Below are 27048 nucleotides of genomic sequence, written 5' to 3' on the forward strand. Positions count from 1 at the left end.
CTGATCCCTGGGGGACACCAGTGGTGAGAGCACGTGGTGCAGAGACAGATTCTCGCCACGCCACCTGGTAGGAGCGACCTGTCAGGTAGGACGCAATCCAAGAGTGAGCAGCGCCGGAAATGCCCAACTCGGAGAGGGTGGAGAGGAGGATCTGATGGTTCACAGTATCAAAGGCAGCGAATAGGTCTAGAAGGATAAGAGCAGAGGAGAGAGAGTTAGCTTTAGCAGTGCGGAGAGCCTCCATGACACAGAGAAGAGCAGTCTCAGTTGAATGACCAGTCTTGAAACCTGACTGGTTTGGATCAAGAAGGTCATTCTGAGAGAGATAGCAGGAGAGTTGGCTAGACACGGCACGCTCAAGAGTTTTGGAGAGAAAAGAAAGAAGGGATACTGGTCTGTAGTTGTTGACATCGGAGGGATCGAGTGTAGATTTTTTGAGGAGGGGTGCAACTCTCGCTCGCTTGAAGACGGAAGGGACATGGCCAGCGGTCAAGGATGAGTTGATGAGCGAGGTGAGGTAAGGGAGAAGGTCTCCGGAAATGGTCTGGAGAAGAGGGGGGGATAGGGTCAAGCGGGCAGGTTGTTGGGCGGCCGGCCATCACAAGTCGCAAGATTTCATTTGGAGAGAGAGGGGAGAAATAAGTCAAAGCATAGGGTAGGGCAGTGTGAGCAGGACCAGCAATGTCATTTGACTTAATAAATGAGGATCGGATGTCGTCAACTTTCTTTTCAAAATGGTTGACGAAGGCATCCACAGAGAGGTAGGAGGGAGGGGGAGGAGGGGGAGGATTCAGCAGGGAGGAGAAGGTGGCAAAGAGCTTCCTAGGGTTAGAGGCAGAGGTTTGAAATTTAGAGTGGTAGAAAGTGGCTTTAGCAGCGGTAACAGAGGAAGAGAATGTAGAGAGGCGGGAGTGAAAAGATGACAGGTCCGCAGGGAGTCTAGTTTTCCTCCATTTCCGCTCGGCTGCCCGGAGCCCTCTTCTGTCAGCTCGCAATGAGTCGTCAAGCCACGGAGCAGGAGGGGAGGACCGAGCCGGCCGGGAGGATAGGGGACATAGAGAGTCAAAATATGCAGAAAGGGAGGAGAGGAGGGTTGAGGAGGCAGAATCAGGAGATCGGAGAGAGAAGGATTTAGCAGAGGGAAGAGATGATAGGATGGAAGAGGAGAGAGTAGCGGGAGAGAGAGAGCGAAGGTTGCGACGTCACATTACCATCTGAGTAGGGGCAGAGTGAGTAGTGTTGGAGGAGAGCGAGAGAGAAAAGGATACAAAGTAGTGGTCGGAGACTTGGAGGGGAGTTGCAGTGAGATTAGTAGAAGAACAGCATCTAGTAAAGATGAGGTCAAGCGTATTGCCTGCCTTGTGAGTAGGGGGGGACGGTGAGAGGGTGAGGTCAAAAGAGGAAAGGAGTGGAAAGAAGGAGGCAGAGAGAAATGAGTCAAAGGCAGACGTAGGGAGGTTAAAGTCACCCAGAACTGTGAGGGGTGAGCCATCCTCAGGAAAGGAACTTATCAAGGCGTCAAGCACATTGATGAACTCTCCAAGGGAACCTGGAGGGTGATAAATGACAAGGATGTTAAGCTTGAATGGGCTAGTGACTGTGACAGCATGGAATTCAAATGAGGAGATAGACAGATGGGTCAGGGGAAAAAGAGAGAATGTCCACTTGGGAGAGATGAGGATTCCTGTGCCACCGCCGCGCTGACCAGATGCTCTCGGAGATGCGAGAAGACATGGTCAGACGAGGAAAGAGCAGTAGGAGTAGCAGTGTTTTCTGTGGTAATCCATGTTTCCGTCAGCGCCAAGAAGTCGAGGGACTGGAGGGTAGCATAGGCTGAGATGAACTCTGCCTTGTTGGCCGCAGAACGGTAGTTCCAGAGGCTGCCGGAGACCTGGAACTCCACGTGGGTCGTGTGCGAAGGGACCACCAGATTAGAGTGGCAGCAGCCACGCGGTGTGAAGCGTTTGTATGGCCTGTGCAGAGAGGAGAGAACAGGGATAGACAGACACATAGTTGACAGGCTATAGAAAAAGGCTACAATAATGCAAAGGAGATCGGAATGAAATGAACTAAACATCTGGGAAAGTGAGAGAGCGGGAACTTGCACAATTGGTGGCTGACTAAATACTTTTTCCCCCACTGTAGGTATTACAGACTGGGTCAGGGAGAGGTTGAAAATATCAGTGAAGACACTTGCCAGCTGTTCAGCGCATGCTCTGAGTATGCGTCCTGTTAATCCATCTGGCCCTGCAGCCTTGTGAATATTAACCTTTTTAATGGTCTTACTCACATCGGCTACAGAGAGCGTGATCATATAGTCGTCCGTAACAGCTGGTGCTCTCATGCATGGTTCTGGTAGGCTCGCGTCACTGGGCAGCTTTGGGATTTTGTCAATGACGCCCTTTATCTACTAGTGATACAATTTTTATGTCTCTGTGTCCAGTATGAAGGAAGTTAAGAGAGGTAGTTTTGCGAGCCAATGCTGTCTAGCGTTAGCGTATTGACTGGAAGTCTATGGGTATCTGCTAGCATGCTTCCGAAGTATCCCTTTAACTTTTAGAAATTTAGTAGGAAAGTTAATAATTTAAACCACCTAAATATAAAAATCTCCATTCTAGCATGACACACACACATCTTTCTATCTACATGCTTTTATTTGGATTTCAATGCTAAATATATGATTTAATGTTTATTTAAGCCTGCATCTAGTTACTTGAAATGAGACATATAATCATGCTAAAACGAAATTCAACAGTTGAATGTACTCACAGAGATAGCTAATGAAACACATTGACATTCTTCATCAGACAGCAGCTTGGGTTTTCACAAGAGGCTGTGTTTACATCGTAGATAGAAGCAGGCCACTGGCAGCCTTCATCACGAGTGGTATGTACAGGAGTTCAACAAATTTGCCTGAGCAGCCGAGTGTTGAAATATACTTTTTATGAGAATGTGCAATAATTGATGGTGCCAACAAATGTTATAGTCATCATAAGAATGTCTTACTGTCATATGCAAAAAAGCAGCTCCTCCCTCAACGTAGATTGATCAACTTCTCGTTTTATGTCTTTGGCCCACCACCTACGACCAGTGCACCGGTGTTGTATGGACATGTTTGTCGACCTAGACCTGGCCGTGATACCCAATAGGAAGCTTCCTACTGGGTATCACCACAGATTATCCATTGACCCGATACTCTAGTGGCCGCTCTGACAATGAAAATAAATGGCCATGTTCGAGAGGATCAAAACCACAATGTATCATGGGTAAATTGTCATTATTTATGATGAAAGGTGATTTGTAGATTAGTCAGTCGGCAGTTGCCTGCAGTCATTTTGATGCTCTCAAACACGGCCAATGTCTTCTAAAATGGAAGGCAGTTGGGAGGAGGCAGGAGCAGGTGGGACCATTCTAGCCAATGAGAGGGCAGATACGCATGTGACCAACAGGCACAACGGTTTCCACTAGTTACCACAGCCACAAAGTCACAATTGGCTATATTGTAAAAATTCATGAAAATAAAAGTGTGCTTTTTGGTCTTAATTTATGGTTAGGGCTAGGCATAAGGTTAGCAGTGTGGTTAGGGTTATGTTTAAAATCACATTTTAAGAAGACAATTTTGAGAAATGGGCTGGGTTTATGACTTGGTGGCTGTGGTAACTAGTGACGACCAGGCACAACTTCGATATAAAGTGTTTTTTCTCAAAGTTACTAATATTGATAACCATCTAGATGTCACCTTGATACATGCATATACAGTCTACTCAATGGGGAGGGCATGAATGACAACAACATTGGGACACAGCGCCCTTCGCTCCCGACTGACAAGCGCTACTGTCCGGCAACGGCGTGGGAAGTAGCTAGACAACAGTTGTAGCCTAACAGTGAAATACCTTTTCCAACAATGCAGAGTTAAAGATAAGATACACAATTAAATTACAAATAGAAATAGTGGCACAGTGAATAATGAATAAAAATAACATGGCTATGTACACTCACCGGTAAGTTTATTAGGTATACCCATCTAGTACCGGGTTGGACCCCCATTTGCCTCCAGAACAGCCTGAATTCTTCGGGGCATTCTTCAAGGTGTTGGAAACATTCCACAGGGATGTTGGTCCATGCTGACGAGATGGAATCAGGTAGTTGCTGCAGATTGGACGGCGGTACAATCATGCTGCGAACAGCCCATTCCATCTCATCTCAAATATGCTCTGTTGGGTTGAGGTCTGGGGACTGATGAGAGAGGTCGAAGGAGTCCACTCAAGTAAACTGAACTCGCTGTCATGTTCTAGGTGATGTTTTTCCACTCCTCAATTGTCCAGTGTTGGTGATCGCGTGCCCACTGGAGCCTCTTCTTCTTGTTTTTAGCTGATAGAAGTGGAACCCGGTGTGGTCTTCTGCTGCAATAGCTCATCCGTGACAAGGATCGACGAGTTGTGCGTTCCGAGATGCCGTTCTGCACACTGTTGTACTGCGCTGTTATTTGTCTGTTTGTGGCCCGCCCGTTAGCTTGCCCAATTCTTGCCATTCTCCTTCGAACTCTCTTATCAACGAGCTGTTTTTGCTCACAGGACAGCCACTGACTGGATGTTTTTTGTTTGTCTCACCATTCTCTGTAAACCCTACACACTGTCATGCGTGAAAAACCCTGGAGGGTGGCCGTTTCTGAGACACTGGATCCGGCGCGCCTGGCACCAATGATCATACCACACTCAAAGTCGCTTAGGTCACTCGTTTTGCACATTATAACGTTCAATTGAACAGTAACTGAATTCCTTGATGTCTCTCTGCCTGCTTTATATAGCAAGCCACAGCCACGTGACTCACTGTCTGTAGGAGTGATCCATTTTCATGAATGGGGTGATACCTAATAAACTGGCCGGTGAATGTATAGGGAATAGAAAATAACATGGCTATAAACAGGGAGTACCAGTACCGAGTCGATGTGCAGGGGTATGAAGTAATTGAGGTAGCTATGTACTGTACATATACTGTAGGTAGGGGTAAAGTGACTAGAAGCAGCCTATGTGGTGAGTGTGTGTGTGGCATCAGTATGCAGGTGTGTGCATGTTATGTGTGTGTGGGCGTATGTAGTGTGTGTGTGTACAGTATGTGTGTGTTGGGGTGTCAGTGTAAGTATGTTTGAGTGTGTGGGTAGAGTCCAGTGTGTGTGCATAGTCATTGCAAGAGAGTTAATGCAAAGGTAGTCCGGGTAGCCATTTGATTAGCTATTTAGCAGTCTTGTTTAGAAGTCTTATGGCTTGGGGGTAGAAGCTGTTCAGGATCCTGTTGTTTCCAGACTTAGTGCAATGGTACCACTTGCTGTGCGGTAGCAGAGAGAACAGTCTGTGGCTTGGGTGGCTGGAGTCTTTGACAATTTTTTGGTTCTTCCCCTGACACCGCCTGGTATAGAGCCAGTGATGTACTGGGCCATATGCACTACCCTCTGTAGCGCCTTGCGGTTGGATGCCAAGCAGTTGCCATACCAAGTGGTGATGCAGCCAGTCAAAATGATTTTTGAGGCTCTGAGGGCCCATGCCATATATTTTCAGCCTCCTGAGGGGGAAGAGGCATTGCCGTGCCCTCTTCACAACTGTGTTGGTGTGTTTGGACCATGATAGATCCTTAGTGATGTGGACACCAAGGAGCTTGAAGCTCTCGATCTGCTCCACTACAGCTCCATCGATGTTAATGGGGGCGTGCTCTGCCCTCCGTTTCCTGTAGTCCACGATCAGCTCCTTTGTCTTCCTGATGTTGAGGCAGAGGTTGTTGTCCTGGCACCACACTGCCAGGTCTCTGACCTCCTCCCTATAGGCTGTCTCATCATCGTCTGTGATCAGGCATACCACCGTTGTGTTGTAAGCAAACTTAATGATGGTGTTGGAATCATGTACGGCCACGCAGTTAGTACAGGAGAGGACTAAGCACACACTCCTGAGGGGCCCCCATGTTGAGGGTCAGCGTGGCGGATGTGTTGTTGCCTACCCTCACCACCTGTGGGCGGCCCATCAGGAAGTCCAGGATCCAGTTGCAGAGGGAGGTGTTCAGTCCCTGGGACCTTAGCTTAGTGATGAGCTTGGATGGCACTATGGTGTTGAACGCTGAGATGTAGTCAATGAACAGCATTCTCACGTAGGTGTTCCTTTTGTCCAAGTGAGAAAGGGCAGTGTGGAGTGCAATAGAGATTGCGTCATCTGTGGATCTGTTGGTGGTATGCAAATTGGAGTGGGTCCAGCGTGTCTGGGATGATGGTGTTGATGTGAGCCATGACCAGCCTTTCAAAGCATTTCATAGCTTCAGATCTGAGAGCTAAGGGGCGATAGTCATTTAGACAGGTTACCTTGGCGTTCTTGGGCACAGGGACTATGGTGGTCTGCTTGAAACATGTAGGTATTACAGACTGGGTCAGGGAGAGGTTGAAAATATCAGTGAAGACACTTGCCAGCTGGTCAGCGCATGCTCTGAGTATGCATCCTGTTAATCCATCTGGCCCTGCAGGCTTGTGAATATTAACCTTTTTAATGGTCTTACTCACATCGGCTACGGAGAGCGTGATCACTCAGTCGTCCGTAACAGCTGGTGCTCTCATGGATGGTTCTGGTAGGCTTGCGTCACTGGGCAGCTCGTGGCTAGGTTTCCCTTTGTAATCTGTGATAGTTTGCAAGCCCTGCCACATCCGACGAGCATCAGCGCCAGTGTAGTAGGATTCGATCTTAGTCCTGTATTGACATTTTGCCTCTTTGGTGGGACGTCAGAGGGCATAGCGGGATTTCTTATAAGCATCCGGGTTAGTGTCCTGCTTCTTGAAAGCGGCAGCTTTAGCCTTTAGCTCAGTGCGGATGTTGCCTGTAATCCATAGCTTCTGGTTGGGATATGTACATACGGTCATTGTGGGGATGATGTCGTTGATGCACTTATTAATGAAGCCGGTGACTGATGTGGTAAACTCCTCAATGCCATTGGATGAATCCCAAAACATATTCCAGTCTGTGCTAGCAAAATAGTCCTGTAGCTTAGCATCCACTTTATCAGACCACTTCTGAATTGAACGTCACTGGTACTTCCTGTTTGAGTTTTTGCTTGTAAGCAGGAATCAGGATGATAGAGTTATGGTCAGATTTGCCAAATTGAGGGAGAGCTTTGTATGCGTCTCTGTGAATGTAGTCAATATGATATAGTTGCACAGGTGACATGCTGGTAAAAATTAGGTAAAACTGATTTCAGTTTTCCTGCATTAAAACCACCGGCCACTAGGAGCTCTGCCTCTGGATGAGCATTTTTTTGTTGGCGTATGGCTCTATATAGCTAGTTGAGTGTGGTGTTAGTGCCAGCATCGGTTTGTGGTGGTAAATAGACAGCTATGAAAAACATTGATTAAAACTCTCTTGGTAAATAGTATGGTCTACAGCTTATCATGAGGTATTCTAACTCAGGCGAGCAGAACCTGGAGACTTCCTTGATGTTAGAGATCGTGCACCAGCTGTTGTTAACATAGAGACACACACCCCCGCCCTTGAGTTTGCGAGACGCAGCCGTTCTGTCCTGCCGATGCATAAAAATAGCAGCTAGATTTATGTTAACCATGTCCTTGTTCACCACGACTCCGTGAAGCATATGATATTACAGTTCACAGTAAGCACACGCATACAACGCAAGAAGCAACAGTACACCCATCATCAGTACTTTTATTTAAAAAAATAACAATCGTCAATTTTATAACAGAAAATGTACAATTATTTGTGTAAAACTAACAGTGAAATACGACTTAGACTCATTCTCTGGCTTCAAAACAGAAGTCCTAACTCTCCTGGTATGGTAGCTCAATGAAAATTGTCATACCCAGCGATTCTTAACTGTTGGGTCGCGATGAGGTTTTGAATGGGTCGCGGTTGTCTGAGTAAATGTTTTATTGTAATTTTTATTTTATTTTATTACAACGAAAAAATACTCCAGTCGGAATTTAAACGACTTAAACCAGGAAGAAAGTGTATAGAAGTGATATTATATCGTTTTCTTCAATCACAGTATTTTCAATATAGATAGCTCAATTTAGGTCATCAGGCAAAACCAGTTAAAGATTATGGATATACTGACAAGATACATGTCTTTCCGCCTTAACAATGGGAGTCATCCAAAAAGCGGCACAGCGGGCTGACCTATCCTTTCTTTGGATTGGTGGATACATCTCATTATTGTAATTTATTTTGAATATTCTATGAGGGTTATTGACGTCAACATATTCAATGGAGATAGATGCTATGCTACTACCCTCGTGACATGAATATGCATAGCCATCTCGAGACAACTCCGATATAAAGTTTTTTATCAAGTTGCGGGGATGTCACGTGTCCTATATCAGTACACTCGAAACAACTTAAAAGTATTACGAAACGTATATTCAATCATATAAACCTCATGTAGCAAAATACCCATTTCAGTTGACCAAATTCGACACTCTCTCATTGACCTCAATACAAAAACTCCTTGCTTGGTGGGCGAAAGAACGAAAAAAACGCCACCTGCTGGAAGGGAGACATATTTTCCGCCGAGTTGGGCCTCTTCCTTTTCCTCTCTGAACCAGTGCGACGTTCTACGTCACCTCAACGTACCGGATGTTGATACAGAATCCGCAGGAACAGCTGTGAGAGAACAACAAAGCGACAACGAACCCAACAGACTTCAGGGAAGAAAATAATTAACGTGGAAAAGGACGCCTTAGCTACAACTAGCTAAAGCCTAACTAGTCGAAAAGTCTTTAAACGGTAAGACTGGGTTGTGTTTAGGCTACGACATGTCATTTTTTCCCGATATTTGCTTGGTGCCATCGACGTCGTTTGCTAAATATGGCGTTACTGAGTTTGACAAGACCGCCATGAAAGAGAGGGTGCGTGCGTCGTTAAGGACTGTATTATCGTTAGGGACTGTATTATGACAGTTGTCAGTGCTTTTTGTTCTTCATTGAACAATTTTTTTATCAGAGTATAGAGATGTAATTGAAATGATCTCTCTGTCTTATCTTTCAGAGAGCAGCATTAACCCTCTCCTCCCCTTTGGTCCTGTAGGTGAGTGTGTACTGAAGCATGGGGCGGATCTTCCTGGACCACATCGGGGGCACACGCCTCTTCTCCTGTGCCAACTGTGACACCATCCTGACCAACCGCTCAGAACTCATCTCCACCCGCTTCACCGGAGCCACCGGCCGAGCATTCCTCTTCAACAAGGCAAGCGACACCTCCGCTGTAACACCACGACACCAGCCTGCTACTGCCAAATACATGTTTTCACATTAGTGCTTTTACCCCTTGAGTGAAATGGTCCAATGTGAAAATGCCTTTTATGCTCAACACTCAAACTAATAACTTTTATGCCAGACTCACTTTCGCTATGCTTAGCTATGTATAACACACAAGTGTACTCACAAAATGTACACAGCAAGTTACACTAACGTGACACCTAGAAAACCCACTTCCACAATAGACAGACATAACACACCTAGCAAACACATACGTGTTTATTACCATGTTATGGCTGTGTAATAACCTCTGCATTATTATTCATTATCTGTAAGGTGGTGAACCTGCAGTACAGCGAGGTGCAGGACCGCGTGATGCTGACGGGCAGACACATGGTGCGAGATGTCAGCTGTAAGAACTGCAACAGCAAGCTGGGCTGGATCTATGAGTTTGCCACCGAGGACAGCCAGCGCTACAAGGAGGGCCGCGTCATCCTGGAGAGAGCACTCGTCAGGGAGAGCGAGGGTTTCGAAGAGCACGTCCCCTCTGACAACTCCTGAGTTGATGCTCAAAATACTCGCTCACCCCCACGCCCCTGCCCTAACCCTCCAAAGCCCCAAGCTCATTATTCCAGACACTAGTCAATAGTCTTGGCTCCACCCACAGCTTTGACCAAGCTATGACTTTTTGACCTCTCCTGATTGGCTGGATCTCTTGATGCTGTGTTGGCCTCTCCTAAACCCCTCCCTCTTTCAAAGACCACCTCCTGTCACCTAGAGACATCGACGGGCCCGCTTTCACATAGCTATGGACTCCATGCACACGTGCACACATTCACACAGGATTTTGAACACAACTACACACACTGCAAGGCACACACACTCATATTTACACACTTGACATGCTCACATGCATGATTAGTAGATATATTCACTGACTCTGGATATTTTGTCAACTTTACAGCTGCAGTCACTATAACTCCCTCCCAGTGCTGTTAGTACTGTGTATCCTTATCCTCTATCTGGCTGCTGTGCCTGTGCGTGCATTGTGAAGACCTGCTTGTTGCGATGCACATCCCCACAAGTCCTTCCTTCTGTGTGTGAGGAGGGGGGAGGCAGGTAGGTTAGTGGGTAAGAGCGTTGTAACCGAAAGGTCGCTGGTTCTAACCCCGAGCCGACTAGGTGAAAAATCTGTCGATGTGCCCTTAAGCAAGGCACTTAACTCTAATTGCTCCTGTAAGTCTCTCTGGATAAGAGCGTCTGCTAAATGACTAAAATGTAAATGTAAAATGAGTGCGAGCCTCTTTGTAAGTGAGGAGCTGAGCAGGGCAGTAACATGCCCAAAGACTGGTGGCCTGCCGGGCTGGCCTTCACATGAACTGTTGCTGTTCCTCCCAATCTCTGACAATTCCCAGCCAGTTGGAATGAAGGGATCTGTGTTCTCTGTCATGCTGTTCTTTGTTTCCAACCCCTGCCCAGGTCAATGTGCAATAGATAGAAATAACACATTATCATCAGAAATTATTTCGTTAGTAGAGATATTATTATCATTTTATTAATGGTTATCATCATTATTGTATTTTTATTCTTAGTGGAGTAATTGTTTTAATTGGTTTGCTTTTCAAATCAAAGTTTATTAGTCGCGTACACAGATTTGCAGGTGTTATAGCAGGTGCAGCGAAATTCTTATGTTACTAGCTCCAACAGTGCAGTAGAATGTGACGCAAATACAATACAAATAATACAAAAATCTAAACCAAGAAATTACAGAATTAGTAAAAAAAATATTGCTTTTATTATGATTATGATTGTTTTTCTTTATGTATTTTTAAAAACAAGATATTATGTTTTTCTTGATATGAGGTAAAAATAAAGTAAGATTGTCTCTTTTTCCAGTTAGCCTGCTTGGGCAATTTTTCCTCTGTAGTGATGATTTCTGAATAAAGTGTGTAGTCTTGCTAAAGGTAATGTTTCCAAATGTTGTTTGGTGCAGTTTGAGTGTTAGATCACTAGATGGCACCAGAATACCGATTACATACTAATGATACTATGCGTGCTGTGATGTAACTATGGTTATCCTATAGACCAGTGGTTTCCAAACTAATAGTAGAATTCACAAGGTGCAATTTGGAAATTGGGTAGTGCATCATCAGTTCCTCTTGTCATGTTAGTCATTGCATACATTAGAGAGCTATTTATAACTTGTCAGAAATACTCTCCACAAACAAGAGGGGTGTGAACATTTTGTGTCGTGAACAGTGCTTGTGCCCATAGAAATAGACGTGGGGGGCGGGATGTTCCCCAATGCTGGAAGCGGGGCCCCGAGTGAAAAGGTTTGGGAACCCCTGCTTTAGGCAGTGGACGCGTTCGACATGGCAGCTGAGTCGAGACTGAGTGATCTACAAATCACCTTGCATCATAAATAACCTCAATAGTATTTGGAGATCAGTGAGTCAGTCACAATTTACCCATGATACATCAGGGTTTTGATGCTCTAACACGACCAATGTCTTTTTAATAGTTAGATTCAATCAGTTCTGCCTTAACCCGCAATAACCAACAGCTGCATAGCAGTTTGATTGTTTTCATTAAGGCGATGTTCGGAGGTGTAACTGCGTTGGAGTTGTCAAATCAGTAAGTGGCTTTGGCGTTATACACACATAAAAAATGAATATAAAACTACTAACTCACACCAAACTGATAGTAGAGAATGTCAAAGTGGGTACAAAGAGTAGTGGAAAAAGTGAGAGAATGGGAACCAAGTCAACCCAGGTAAGGAGACAAACAGGAACAGCTGTGTGAACACAGACCAAGCAACCACAATCATTTGTTCTGTGACTCAACACAGGTGACTCAATACAGGCCACAAATATCCCCACTATAAAGGGGTTTGGTGGTGTGTGAAATTGGCTTATTAACAGGCAGTGACAAAGCATTCCTAATCCACCCATAAATATTACAAAGCTGAGCACAGGGGTTATTTTTAGAGTTGATCCTGTTGGAAGCCATCCTTGTCTGTGGGTGTCAGTCTGAGTGTGTTTATGTGTCATGGATGGTAGAATCAGCAGGGGTTTGCAATCACTCGAGCAAGAGTGCTACCAATCACTTACCAGGCAAGCTCTAACAAATCCTGATTAAATGCACAGGTTTGGCAGGACAGAATGGGTTACCCTGTGTGGTCCATTTTGTTAGAACTAGCTGGGGTTTGTGCACAGTAGTGTACTTGTGAGGCATCTCAGGTGATTGAACTAAAGAGGATGAGGGTCAGGGTGTTAAAGGAGGGTGGATTAAAATAGCAAGATGTTGAGTGCCAGACATGACCAACTCCACCAATACTCAAGGTAGACAAAACAATCAGACTGTCACGGATTCTGCCGAGGCTGCTCCTCCTCCTAGTTCGGGCAGGCTTCGGCGTTCGTCGTCCCCGGAGTACTAGCTGCCACCGTTGAATGTTTCTATGTTTGATTGCTTTTGTCTGTCTATTACACCTGTGTCCGTTTGTGTCTGATTACTTGTTCTATAAGTTGCCTGTTTTGTATTGGTTAGGTTGTGTGTTGTTTTTCGCCTGTCCGTAGTGCTGCGTGTTTTTCTCTGTTTTGTTGTTTTATTGTTTTACGCATAGTCTGCGTAATTGCTCGCCTCTGTTTTGTTTGAGGCCGATCATTGTATCTTTGCCTTGTGGTTTCACAAGTAAACTTTGTTGGACTAAGCTTCGGTGTCCTGCGCCTGACTCCCACACCACATACACCTCAGCCTTGACAGAACAACACACCAGTATGGAGTCAGCAGGAGCAGCGGCGGCACCCAAGTCGCTGGAGGATCGGATCAGCGACCAAGACACCATGATCCGGCAACTTGGGGCCGCCATGAACGAGGTGTCCAACACTCTGCGCCGGTTGGTTACGGGATAGGTGCCCACGCCTTCTCACACCATACCATCACCAACGGCCAGTCCTCCTCTCCCAGCACCGGAACCCAGTGGCATTCGGCTCTCGCTCCCGAGGGCATATGATGGTTCTGCAGCCGGGTGTCAGGGGTTCCTCCTGCAGGTGGAACTCTACCTGGCCACCATACACCCAGCGCCCTCGGGATACGAGAGCGTCTCCGCCCTCATCTCCTGTCTCTCCGGCAAGGCGTTGGAGTGGGCCAACGCCGAATGGAGGGGAATAGACGCCGCTACCATCACCTACGCGGAGTTCTCCCGCCGCTTCAGGGCTGTGTTCGATCATCCACCTGAGGGGAAGGCGGCGGGGGAGCGTCTGTTCCACCTCCGACAGGGGAAGAGGAGCGCACAGGAGTTCGCCCTGGAGTTCCGGACTCTAGCGGCGGATGCGGGGTGGAATGAGAGGGCCCTCATCGACCATTACCGGTGTAGCCTACGAGAGGACGTTCGTCGTGAGCTGGCCTGCAGGGACACCAACCTATCTTTCGACCAGTTGGTGGACATCTCCATCCGTCTCGACACCCTGCTGGCTACCCGCGGACGTCCCGAGTGGGGGTCGTCCATTCCACCCTCCAGCACCTCCGAGCCGATTCCCATGGAGCTCGGAGGTGCTGGCGCTAGAGAGAGGAGGAGAGAGAACCTGAGGGGGGCCATCCCCTGCACCAACTGTGGCCGTGGAGGACACACTGCGGCCAGGTGCTGGGGAGGGTCTCCTGGGAGAGGGGACAACAGGTCACGCACTGGGGAGTCATTTCAGGTGAGTAGGCGCCCCACTTACCCAGAGCACTCTGTTGGTCACATGTGTATACCTGTGAGATTTCCACAGGTGGCACCTCATTCCCAGCATAAGGCGCTAGTAGATTCAGGCGCAGCTGGGAATTTTGTTGATCGTGAATTTTGTTATAGGTTAGGAATTCCCCTTCGGCCGGTAGAAGCCCCCTTTCCTGTTCATGCCCTAGACAGCCGGCCGTTGGGGTCGGGGTTGATCAGAGAAGTCACAGCACCACTTAAGATGACGACGCAGGGGGGTCATGAGGAGATCATTCAGTTTTATCTGATTGACTCTCCTGCGTATCCCGTGGTGCTGGGGCTTCCCTGGTTAAGCGCCCATGATCCTACCATAGCGTGGCAACAGAGGGCTCTTATGGAGTGGTCTGCCCAGTGTGTAGGGAGATGTCTAGGTGTTTCCTTAGGGGCGACCTCGATAGAGAGTCCGAACCAAGTGCCCGCAATGCGCAAAACGAGAGCAACACGGCTACCACCTCATAGACAGGGGGATTGTGCGATAGATCTCCAAACAGGAGCGGCACTTCCGCGGAGCCGTGTGTATCCCCTGTCTCAAGAGGAGACAGCGGCTATGGAGACTTACATAGCCGAGTCCTTGGCACAGGGATACATACGGTCCTCCACTTCCCCGGTTTCCTCGAGTTTCTTCTTTGTGAAGAAGAAGGACGGGGGTTTGCGCCCGTGTATTGATTACCGTAGTCTCAATCAGATCACGGTTAAGTACAGTTACCCTCTTCCACTGATTGCGACTATGACTGAGTCATTACGCGGAGCGCGGTTCTTCACAAAGTTGGATCTCAGGAGCGCGTACAATCTGGTGCGCATTAGGGAGGGGGATGAATGGAAAACAGCATTTAGCACCACCTCGGGTCATTACGAGTATCTCGTCATGCCATACGGGTTAATGAATGCTCCTTCAGTCTTCCAATCCTTTGTTGACGAGATTTTCCGGGACATGCATGGGCAGGGTGTGGTAGTATACATCGACGACATCCTAGTGTACTCTGCTACACGAGCCGAGCATGTAGCCCTGGTGCGCCGAGTGTTGAGGAGACTGTTGGAGCATGACTTGTATGTCAAGGCAGAGAAATGCTTGTTCTTCCAGGAGTCCGTCTCCTTTTTGGGTTATCGGTTGTCCGCGTCTGGTGTGAAGATAGAGGTTGACCGTGTGTCGGCCGTGCGTAATTGGCAAACTCCAACCACTGTAAAAGAGGTGCAGCAGTTTTTGGGTTTTGCTAATTACTACCGGAGGTTTATCCGGGGCTTTGGACAGTTTGCAGCTCCCATTACGTCCCTGCTAAAGGGGGGTCCGGTTCGTTTGCAGTGGTCAGCTGAGGCGGACAGGGCATTTGTCAAACTGAAGAACCTGTTCACCTCGGCTCCGGTGCTGGCGCATCCGGATCCCTCTTTACCATTCCAAGTAGAGGTAGACGCGTCCGAGGCCGGTATTGGGGCAGTCCTGTCGCAACGGTCCGGCACGCCACCTAAGCTCCGCCCCTGTGCGTTCTATTCTAAGAAGCTCAGCTCGGCGGAGCGTAATTATGACGTAGGGGACAGGGAGCTGTTAGCTGTAGTCCAGGCCCTAAAGGTGTGGAGGCATTGGCTTGAGGGGGCTCAACACCCTTTCCTCATTCTGTCTGACCACCGTAACCTGGAGTACATCCGGGCAGCTAGGAGATTGAACCCTCGTCAGGCTAGGTGGAACATGTTCCTGACCCGGTTTGTTTTTAATATCACATACATCCCAGGGTCCCAGAACGGTAAGGCAGACGCCCTGTCCCGGCGGTATGACACAGAGGAGAGGTCCATTGAGCCTACTCCCATACTGCCGGAGTCTTGTCTGGTGGCTCCGGTGGTGTGGGAGGTCGATGCGGAGATCGAGCAAACACTGCGTACCGACCCTACTCCCCCCGAGTGTCCTGTGGGGCGGACGTACGTTCCGTTCGAGGTTCGTGACCGCCTTATTTATTGGGCTCATACATCACCCTCCTCTGGACATCCAGGTATTGGCCGGACAGTGCACTGCCTTAGCGTGAAATACTGGTGGCCAACGTTAGCTAGGGATGTGAGGGTTTATGTCTCCTCCTGCTCGGTGTGCGCCCAGTGTAAGGCGCCTAGACATTTGCCCAGGGGAAAGTTATATCACCTGCCCGTTCCACAACGACCATGGTCCCACCTCTCGGTGGATTTTGTGACCGACCTACCCCCCTCCCAGGGGAATACCACCATTTTGGTCGTTGTGGATCGGTTTTCCAAGGCCTGTCGTCTCCTCCCAATGCCGGGTCTCCCTACTGCCCTACAGACCGCTGAGGCCCTATTTACCCACGTGTTCCGGCACTATGGGGTCCCCGAGGATATTGTGTCTGACCGAGGTCCCCAGTTCACCTCCAGAGTCTGGGGGGCGTTCATGGAACGCTTGGGGGTCTCGGTGAGCCTTACCTCGGGGTACCACCCAGAGAGCAATGGGCAGGTTGAACGAGTCAACCAGGATGTGGGTAGGTTTCTGAGGTCCTATTGCCAGGGCCGGCCGGAGGAGTGGTCTAGGTATATCCCCTGGGCAGAGATGGCCCAGAACTCTCTCCGCCACTCCTCCACCAATTTAACACCTTTCCAGTGTGTTTTAGGGTATCAGCCGGTCCTGGCACCATGGCACGAGAGCCAGATCGAGGCCCCTGCGGTGGATGAGTGGATTCGGCGCTCGGAGGAGACGTGGGACGCTGCCCATGTCCATCTGCAGCGGGCCATCCGTTGACAAAAGGCGAGCGCCGATCTCCACCGCAGTGAGGGACCGGTATACGCACCGGGAGATCGAGTCTGGCTCTCGACTCGAAACCTGCCCCTCCGCCTGCCCTGCCGGAAGCTGGGTCGGCGGTTTGTGGGGCCCTTTAAAGTCCTGAGAAGATTGAACGAGGTGTGTTACAGGTTACAACTGCCTATTGATTACAAGAATATTAACCCCTCGTTCCATGTGTCTCTTCTCAGGCCGGTGGTAGCTGGCCCACTCCAAGAAGATGAGATAGGAGAGACCCCTCCGCCCCCTTTGGACATCGAGGGGGCCCCGGCGTACAGGGTCCAGACCATCTTGGACTCGAGGCGCCGGATGAGTGGTCTCCAGTATCTCGTGGAGTGGGAGGGGTACGGTCCGGAGGAACGGTGCTGGGTGCCTAGGAGGGACATCCTAGATCCATCCCTCCTGACTGAGTTCCACCGTGGGCATCCCACGCGCCCGGGTCCGCGTCCTCCTGGCCGTCCCCGAGGCTGGGGTCGGCGCACGGCTGGAGCCGCGCGTCAAGGGGGGGGTACTGTCACGGATTCTGCCGAGGCTGCTCCTCCTCCTAGTTCGGGCAGGCTTCGGCGTTCGTCGTCCCCGGAGTACTAGCTGCCACCGTTGAATGTTTCTATGTTTGATTGCTTTTGTCTGTCTATTACACCTGTGTCCGTTTGTGTCTGATTACTTGTTCTATAAGTTGCCTGTTTTGTATTGGTTAGGTTGTGTGTTGTTTTTCGCCTGTCCGTAGTGCTGCGTGTTTTTCTCTATTTTGTTGTTTTATTGTTTTACGCATAGTCTGCGTAATTGCTTGCCTCTGTTTTGTTTGAGGCCGATCATTGTATCTTTGCCTTGTGGTTTCACAAGTAAACTTTGTTGGACTAAGCTTCGGTGTCCTGCGCCTGACTCCCACACCACATACACCTCAGCCTTGACACAGACGAACAAACAAGTTTCTTGTCCCTAATATGCATTGTATTGGTTATCCTTTTCCCCTCTGACATGCTGACCAATCCGCCCACGTTGTGTGCGCGAGCATTGCAAAATACATTTACACATGCATGTTTTTCAATAATTTCATCCAAACTGCTCACGCACGTCTGCGTAGCCAGGCGTTAAAATAGAACTTGGTTATATTTTTGACGCGTGACGTGCTGCAAGTCCCGCCTCTCGCATCTCCTCATTGGTTTTTAGGAGCATATACCCACGTGGGTGATTGAAAGATGAACTGAGGTCCACACTCCAGTCCAGTTGGTAGCGGTAATGCACCTTAAAGTTGGTTGCCAACCGCCATATGAAGTCCACAGAAGAAGAAGAAGAAGACTGAAGGAAGAGAGATTACTAGAAACTAACTAGGTTTCCCCTTTTATCTGTGGATTAATTGTTGGAGTAGAGAAAACCAGGGACGGCCTGTTCAATAGGGCGATATGGGCGACGCACTGCCAAACGGGAAAAGGAAGGGATTTTTTTTCTAATCAATTATATCACGGCAACAGTAGTTATCAGTGTTCACGTCTGATCTGCCAGCCACTAAATGTCAAATCAGGCTAAAGTCGTGCTTCAAATGGCCCCGCCCGTTTTTGGGGCGATTTCAGTCAAGTTGAAAATCGCCCAGAAGTCTCTCATAGCCTGTCATGTAAAATCTTTTTTTTTCAAATTTCAAAGCTTTCAATACATTCTCTATGGGTGTCTGTGGGCTTGCACTTACGCGCTTTCGTCATACGTGACGTAACCATGAACGTAACTAAGACAATAGCGGCTAGCAGCGTCTCTGTTGCGACCTGCAGTGTGGCGTTATTTTATGTTTTTAATTTGTAGACTTAGTTTACAAACATTCTGCCAACCATGGATTTCCAGTGGTTGGTTTTGGACTGATCTTGTTGATCGTGTACATACCCGCTACGAACGGACTAAATAATGAAAACGCTGCTGGCAGCGGAATCCCAATACAGCTAGGGGGCTTGGCTGGATGACATAGTCCCGGACAGAGAAGTGGAGCCGGCCGGCTTCACCCTGGTCAGAGCGGACCGCGATCCTGGTAAGAGAGCGACTCTGTACCCCGACATTGAACTGCTTTCTGTGTCATTGCGACCTTACTATCTGCCCCGTGAGTTCCCCCAATTGTTTGTTACCGTTGTGTACTGTTGATAATCACAAGTTTACTGGAGAACTGAGACCAAGTAGAGACTTTGGACAGGGTGGATATGGTATAATAAAGGCAGTTTATTCAGAGGTAAAGATATCTGGAATCGCGTGCACGGACTCGTTCGTCAAACTCTTAGGGAGAAGAGAGCCCCGAAAACATTGTGTGCAGACATTTTATACAATAAATGATGTAGGTTGAATCTAGTAGTTCTGATCTTCTGATTGGTCCTGATGAGTTGGGCGAGGTCCCCTCCACTGTTGCATTGGCTCTGAGTCGGTTTCTCTGTCTTCAAATGTTCAGCCTAAAGAGAGGGGATTTTTGTGTGTGTGTGTGTGTGTGTTTAACAGTGATGATGTGTGTGTGTGTGTGTGTTATCAGTGATGATGTGTGTGTGTGTGTGTGTGTGTGTGTGTGTCCTCAGAGCAAGAACTCGTGAGTTGGAAGAACTGAGAGACCTATGGCGTGGGTGTTGTCCTTGGCCACCTGCTGACAAGGCTGACAAGATAGGACTCTTTTGTCCATTGTTATAGGATAGGAACAGCATTGATTGAAAACAAACGCCCAACACAAAATGGGTCATGCACAAGATTTTAGTCAGACCAAGCTATAACATTATATATTTACTACGACAGTACATTCAACCAAAAGCTAATATAACAAAGGCATCAGAGATTATTTATAATCTGTCACAGAAACTGGAATCCATCTCCCCAGATCAGTCAATAAATGCTTCTGGTATTGACTTATATGCTGCCCCTGTCTTCATGTTGTTGCTGGACATATCTTTTTTAAAATGTGTGTAGGTCACCTAAATCATCAGAAAAATTGCCCCTCCTGAGAATTTTTTCAGGAGCCGCCACTGGAGAAAACACTATTTTGTGTGACTCAAAATGGGTCAAAATTCTACAAAGATCCAGAAAAAAAGGACCAATGTTTATTTCGCAGGACAAATTAGATAGCAACAGCAAGCTAGCTAGCTAAATGTCCATGAATGTTTAATGTGTTTCGACCTGCCCCCAAATTAATATAGTTGGTTCAGAGTTCGTTTTGATATCTCAACCTGCGTGTCCTGATTGCATCTGGTGTGGATGGACAAAATCAACAGGCTCAGGATGGCACACGCTGACACATCCGCGTAACGGTGTCCCCCCCCCCCCCCCATGCATTTACTCCCGCCCTGAGCCCTAGTTAGATCTCTTTCAGCAGACTTCTGAGCCATCTTAGGTTAATTACACTTCCCTGCTCATCCTCTTACTCTGCACGCAATAGGATGGAAGTTAATACACTGGGAGCTGTGTATGTTGGGATGTTGGTAAGCACCGTATTGGTGACAGCGTTATACTTCTTGCATAACCCTTCCTATGCAGCTCTTAAGAAAGCTATGCTAAAAGGAGCTCCTGATTTCATGTTCCTCCAGGGATGAGAAGGAATAGGAACATGTCTCATGATGTGTCATTGCAACCAGCCAACAGAATGATGGAAGCTGTATCATAATCCTTCCACCCACTGTAATATCTATCATAGTTAGTGTGGACTTCATTTTGGCCAAAGCACAAAGGATGATGAAAGAAACAGGTAAGGTAATAATTAGAGTCATATGCATAATTGTCTGTGATTCATAGTCCCTGGAGTGGCTATTTAAAAAAAAGTCCTGTATCAACCTGGCCTGCATTCTCCCTCATTTATTCCCAAGGATGTCAGCATCACTCCCTCCCTCTCTACCTCCTACATTAATGAGCCGGGATTTAAAATCAGAGCAGAGACTCATGCTTGCAGACACAGCTCATAGACCCAACACCCACCCTCTGCACACACACTGACACACACACAACTGGCATCATACCTTTAGCAGTAGAGGAAGAAATAGCATGCTTTCCATTGACATAATTCTGCATCACGTTGCTAAGGAACGGATGAGTCAACAATAGTTGCCACGGCAACACCGCTTCACCTTCAAATCTCTTGCCCTCTGTCTGTCAGTGCCACAGCAGACTAGTGTGGTGAGTGTGTTTATACACTACCGTTCAAAAGTTTGGGGTCACATAGAAATGTCCTTGTTTTCGAAAGAAAAGCAATTTCCTTGTCCATTAAAATAACATCAAATTGATCTGAAATACAGTGTAGACATTGTTAATGTTGTAAATGGCTATTGTAGCTGAAACGGCTGATTTTTTATGGAATATCTACATAGGCGTACAGAGGCCCATTATCAGCAACCATCAGTCCTGTGTTCCAATGGCACGTTGTGTTTGCCAAAAGCCCCAGGGCTCAGCGGCGTAGAAGCCCCTTTAGGCGGACCTCCTTCTCTGCCCAGTGCTCCTGGGTCCTGCAGGTCGGAAAGGGAGGTGGGCAGGTTGAAGGCCTCGTAGCAGCGCACGTGGAAGTAGGCCATGGTGATGTCATGGAAGGCATCCAGGTTGTCTCCTGTAAAGGAGGGGAGGGGTGGTTACACAACCTGTATGACCAACGTCGTGTATCTTTATTTTAACCGTGGGGTTTATGCAGATGCTGATGCGGAAGACCCATACCCTTGAGTCAATGTAAATAAAGAAGTGAGGGAACAGGGCTAAGTCCGGTGACATCACTGTGGTTCAGAACACCTGCTTGGTGAGTTAGTGCTCAGCTAAGCGCCGCAGGCGGCAGTACTTAAGACTGCTGGAGGGCTGCCAGGATTAGCTAACAAGGCAAGATGAGATGCCTGGGGTGCTGTAATGTGTCACGGTGTTGATGAAACACTAGTCTGAGATTTCTAAAGAAAAACAGGTAACATTATTTGATGTGGCTTGTAATGTTTTTGATTTAACCTTTATTTAACCAGGCGAATCTTATTGAGATAAAAATCAATTTTCCCTTCACGCTTGAGTCATTTGAATGACATAGGCTAACGCTTGTCATAACAATCGTTAACAAATGAGGACTACAATGCAAAGTCAGTAAAACACCCTTGGTTAAACTTCACTGCATGTTGTGCAACATGGGTAAAAAATGACAGTATATATCGAAAAAGTGAACCCCTGACCTTTGCGGCGAGAGTCCACAATGAAGGTGAATCCGGTGGAGCACATACTCAAACTTAGGCAGGCCATTGTTTTCTGCAAAGTCATGACTTCTTACTCTAGTGTAGTCTGAAGGAGGGAGAGGACAACAGAGAATGTGAAGCAGCCTAAATAATATTGTCGACATCTAGGATAATTGACTGTCATAAGATGACATTTTACATTCAAATTTTTATTTTATTTATTATGATTAATATTTTTAGGGGGTAGATCAGCATTAATATTGCAGATAGATTGTAACTTCCATCAAGGTAATTGTCTGCATCACTTCCAATCCCCCATATGCATTTTTTCTCTCGTATATATATATATATATATATATATATATATATATACATACATACACTTACATACAGTGGGGAAAAAAGTATTTATTCAGCCACCAATTGTGCAAGTTCTCCCACTTAAAAAGATGAGAGAGGCCTGTAATTTTCATCATAGGTACAACTGTGACAGACAAATTGAGGAAAAAAAATCCAGAAAATCACATTGTAGGATTTTTTATGAATTTATTTGCAAATTATGGTGGAAAATAAGTATTTGGTCACCTACAAACAAGCAAGATTTCTGGCTCTCACAGACCTGTAACTTCTTCTTTAAGAGGCTCCTCTGTCCTCCACTCGTTACCTGTATTAATGGCACCTGTTTGAACTTGTTATCAGTATAAAAGACACCTGTCCACAACCTCAAACAGTCACACTCCAAACTCCACTATGGCCAAGACCAAAGAGCTGTCAAAGGACACCAGAAACAAAATTGTAGACCTGCACCAGGCTGGGAAGACTGAATCTGCAATAGGTAAGCAGCTTGGTTTGAAGAAATCAACTGTGGGAGCAATTATTAGGAAACGGAAGACATACAAGACCACTGATAATCTCCCTCGATCTGGGGCTCCACGCAAGATCTCACCCCGTGGGGTCAAAATGATCACAAGAACGGTGAGCAAAAATCCCAGAACCACACGGGGGGACCTAGTGAATGACCTGCAGAGAGCTGGGACCAAAGTAACAAAGCCTACCATCAGTAACACACTACGCCGCCAGGGACTCAAATCCTGCAGTGCCAGACGTGTCCCCCTGCTTAAGCCAGTACATGTCCAGGCCCGTCTGAAGTTTGCTAGAGTGCATTTGGATGATCCAGAAGAGGATTGGGAGAATGTCATATGGTCAGATGAAACCAAAATTGAACTTTTTGGTAAAAACTCAACTCGTCGTGTTTGGAGGACAAAGAATGCTGAGTTGCATCCAAAGAACACCATACCTACTGTGAAGCATGGGGGTGGAAACATCATGCTTTGGGGCTGTTTTTCTGCAAAGGGACCAGGACGACTGATCCGTGTAAAGAAAAGAACGAATGGGGCCATGTATCGTGAGATTTTGAGTGAAAACCTCCTTCCATCAGCAAGGCCATTGAAGATGAAACGTGGCTGGGTCTTTCAGCATGACAATGATCCCAAACACACCGCCCGGGCAACGAAGGAGTGGCTTCGTAAGAAGCATTTCAAGGTCCTGGAGTGGCCTAGCCAGTCTCCAGATCTCAACCCCATAGAAAATCTTTGGAGGGAGTTGAAAGTCCGTGTTGCCCAGCGACAGCCCCAAAACATCACTGCTCTAGAGGAGATCTGCATGGAGGAATGGGCCAAAATACCAGCAACAGTGTGTGAAAACCTTGTGAAGACTTACAGAAAACGTTTGACCTGTGTCATTGCCAACAAAGGGTATACAACAAAGTATTGAGAAACTTTTGTTATTGACCAAATACTTATTTTCCACCATAATTTGCAAACAAATTCATTAAAAGTCCTACAATGTGATTTTCTGGATTTTTTTTCTCATTTTGTCTGTCATAGTTGACGTGTACCTATGATGAAAATTACAGGCCTCTCTCATCTTTTTAAGTGGGAGAACTTGCACAATTGGTGGCTGACTAAATACTTTTTTTCCCCACTGTACATTTTATGGACACAGTCAATTTTACAATAATTATATTTTGTTTGTTCTTACTCCTGAACTTCCTCTACCCTCAACCTCGCCGATCATTTTCATGATGTCCATCCGGTTTGCTTCTATATGCCATATCTTTCTAACTGTGCTCTTTCACAAAAGTTCTCAACCTATAACCTATATACTTATTATACTTGAGCAGAGACTCATGCTTGCAGAGACTTGTTGTTATTAGTTGGTGTTAGTTGTTATTAGTCCGATCCTTCAGCTCCATTCAACACCACCCATCTATCTCTCAACACCATCCACATTGGATTTCTATCTGCCATACAATTCTCAACTGTACTGTGATGTTTTACAAAAGTTCTGAACCTTTCTATTCTCATTGTTTCTACAGATTGTAAATTGAAAATAAACATTTTGCTAAAAGTATTATTATATTATTGATCGATTGACTATGACTTTTCAGATCACCCAGTAATGCTATCTGCAAGGTTAGCTCCAGGTAAATATTGCAATCCTTTAGCCATTCCTGGACCTGTGTCCAAAAACAAGCTACAAATGGACAGTACCAAAACAAATGATCTAATGATTCTGTCTCTTCTCTGCAAAATCTGCAGAGCTGGGAAGATTGAATCCCCCATATAAATAACATTCTATTGGTAGCAAGAATTTTATATAATAATTGAAATTGAAAAATTATAAGTTTTGAATCCGGCGTCGTTTTGCGTATCAGTTCATAAACACCATGCCATGGGATCGGTTTGTCAAAAATCTCTTCCCAACTATTTTGCAATCTATATGGGTCAGCTGTCAATCCTTTGGTCCTTAAGTGAAACTGATATACTTTTTTATTTATCACAGTTTTCCTTAACCAATTATGTTCTTTAATGCAAGGCCGACAGACATTCAATTCTTGGATAGGGTTTAACACACTACTGTAAGAGTGAGAGAACATTGGTTTCATGCCAAACCTCATCCATGTCCTTCCTAGATATGAATACAATATCATTACATAAGTTAATTAAAAGATATCACACTAGCCTAGGTGGAGCTCTACATCTGTGGATCCCTAGCTATCCTCTGAGGGACAAAGCTAAGACATCTTTGATCCAGAAAGGGTCACAGAAATCGTCAGGGTAGCACCCTGATCCAAATCCCACCACCATCCTTCCGGTAGAGTAGGAGGGAATGTAGGATGTATTACTAAAACTATTACTAAAATGTGTCATATATCTGGCCCTGGGTCTGTAAGTCAAACTGATTTTAAGAACATTGTATGCACATACACAGAGACCACACATACATCCTCAGGGAGTTATAAAACCGATGTTAACAGGTTTGGAATGAGACCTGGAAACGGTTGATGCAGGGTGCTCATGTCCAATCCAACATATCATTGCCCTGGTTGGCTGGTTGGCTGATGTCACTGAAGCTGTTACCGGTCATGTCAGTGCCCTCAGAGAAGAGGAGGAGCTGCAGAGGCTCTCTGATGTCACAGAGGTATTCCAGCATGTTCTCCATGTGGCTGTGGTCCTCCTCCCACTGACAGTTGATGAAGATGAAGCAGGCCACCTGCATGGCCCAGCCTGATGCAACACACACACACACACACACACACACACACACACACACACACACACACACACACACACACACACACACACACACACACACACACACACACACACACACACACACACACACACACACACACACACACACACACACACACACATACAAACACCAAAGACACATCACTGTGTAGCCCATGCTGAGGTGTGTGTGTGCGTGTTGCCTATACCCACTGAAGCCTGGCACAGCCTTGAGGGCGGCCTTGAGGTTGATTTTCTCCAGGCGCAGGTAGCTGTACCTCAGCAGGCAGCACTACAGGAACATCCGGTCCAGGCGCATCTGGTGGTTCATGATGATCACACTGTGCTCCCATGGGATGAAGCCATCACCCATGATCACCACCTTTAACCCAAACACCAGCTCCAGCAGGGCCTGCACAGAGGGAGGGCGGGAGGAACAGGAAGACTGTCATTTAATTTGGTCCTACTGTATTCCCCTGTATTTGTATTCTTATTAACAAGAGCACCCTGTATTAACCCCATCATCTCTAGACAAAAACAAAAAACAAATTGACTAAATGACTAAATTGAAATGGTTCCAAAACACAGGCCAAGAATAGTACAAAACAAGGTCAGTGAGAGGTCAAAGAACTTCAGGGCAAGAGATCAATAAACGTCTAGGGAAGACATTAAAGAAGGTTAGGAGGTCAAAACCAAAAAGGCAAAACAGTTAAACCACAGTGGTCAAACAAAGGTGAGAAAAACAGACAGACATAAGTAAGAAGATTCAGAGGTAAGGAACACAGACAGACAGGGAGAGATCATGGTAAGATGACGCGTCACGGGCAGGGTGAGCCAGGTGGCCACGATACGGTCTGTGATCCAGTGGTACCAGGCGGGTGACATCAGCATGAAAGGAAGCACAGGGCCCAGCATTAAGATGCTGCCAAAGAAACTGCCCAGAAACAGGGTCACCACAAAGTAAAGCCCCCGCACCGACACCACCATACCTGGAAGAAAGAGAGAGAGATGATTTCACATTTACATTTGGACTCTCTTTATGCGTCAGTGAACTTGTTAGTTCACTACAGTAAAAACAGTTAAACTGATCATGAAGGAGATATACTGTACATTAGGATATAATATCAATTTTTTAGAATTCTCTGTGAATGTGGAACTGCAAGCTTAGGAGTAATGAGGAAGGATTGGATGAATCATGGAGTAGCCTAATGTAAGACAAATGGAGTTATCAATGTCCTCATCAATAGCAAACCCTCCTGTTCTGTTGATTTTCCTAAACACTTCCACACAAACAGTGGAAAAACCAAGGCAGACATTCCTGTTGTGGAATGTAAATAGGGGTTGGAGCCAGGAGTTTCTTACTGCTAAAATGCTGTGAGCACGGAGACTGGATTTTATGCAGCTCGCCTGACAACCTTTTTTTAGACCTGAACATTTCACATTTTCACGGGATAGCCTAAATATATTTGCATATAACCCAGCCTACAGCTGTGTCTTTTGTTGGATCATGCTTTCGAGAATGATACCATCTGGGGCTCACTCAATACTGTCATACGCCTTGGCCAATGTTCCATTTT

At 46.6% G+C, this 27048-nt stretch overlaps 1 protein-coding gene and 1 pseudogene across 3 annotated transcripts; one reads left to right on the forward strand and one right to left on the reverse strand.

Annotated features, from left to right (window-relative positions):
* The first annotated feature begins 8617 nt into the window (after positions 1 to 8617).
* LOC311102333 (protein yippee-like 5) lies at positions 8618 to 11203 on the forward strand. Of its 2 annotated transcripts, none has more exons than XM_084143639.1 (3): positions 8618 to 8765; positions 9066 to 9224; positions 9572 to 11203. In XM_084143639.1, the coding sequence occupies exons 2-3, from the start codon at positions 9084 to 9086 to the stop codon at positions 9794 to 9796; spliced, it is 366 nt and encodes a 121-aa protein (XP_083999765.1). In that variant the 5' UTR covers positions 8618 to 8765; positions 9066 to 9083; the 3' UTR covers positions 9797 to 11203. The 2 variants fall into 2 exon arrangements, with proteins under 2 accessions (XP_083999765.1, XP_083999766.1); XM_084143640.1 differs by having other exon boundaries at positions 8624 to 8765; positions 9027 to 9224.
* A 9893-nt stretch (positions 11204 to 21096) lies between these two features.
* Positions 21097 to 26458, reverse strand: LOC311102653 (lysocardiolipin acyltransferase 1-like; annotated as a pseudogene). Its single transcript has 5 exons — positions 26294 to 26458; positions 25685 to 25883; positions 25319 to 25465; positions 21897 to 22002; positions 21097 to 21301 (listed from the first exon to the last, which is right to left on the reverse strand). The product of its transcript is annotated as a lysocardiolipin acyltransferase 1-like (transcript).
* Between the last annotated feature and the right edge of the window lie 590 nt (positions 26459 to 27048).

This window comes from Coregonus lavaretus, assembly GCF_964263955.1.
Source record: "Coregonus lavaretus genome assembly, chromosome: 27".
In the NCBI taxonomy this organism is placed as follows: Eukaryota; Metazoa; Chordata; class Actinopteri; order Salmoniformes; family Salmonidae; genus Coregonus; species Coregonus lavaretus.

What these genes read in the sequence shown, in the direction of transcription:
- LOC311102333 (XM_084143639.1), top strand. Translation starts at nt 9,084, where the DNA reads ATGGGGCGGATCTTCCTGGACCACATCGGGGGCACACGCCTCTTCTCC. An exon ending in GAGCATTCCTCTTCAACAAG is followed by an intron (nt 9,225 to 9,571) that starts GCAAGCGACACC and finishes ATTATCTGTAAG; the next exon opens with GTGGTGAACCTGCAGTACAG.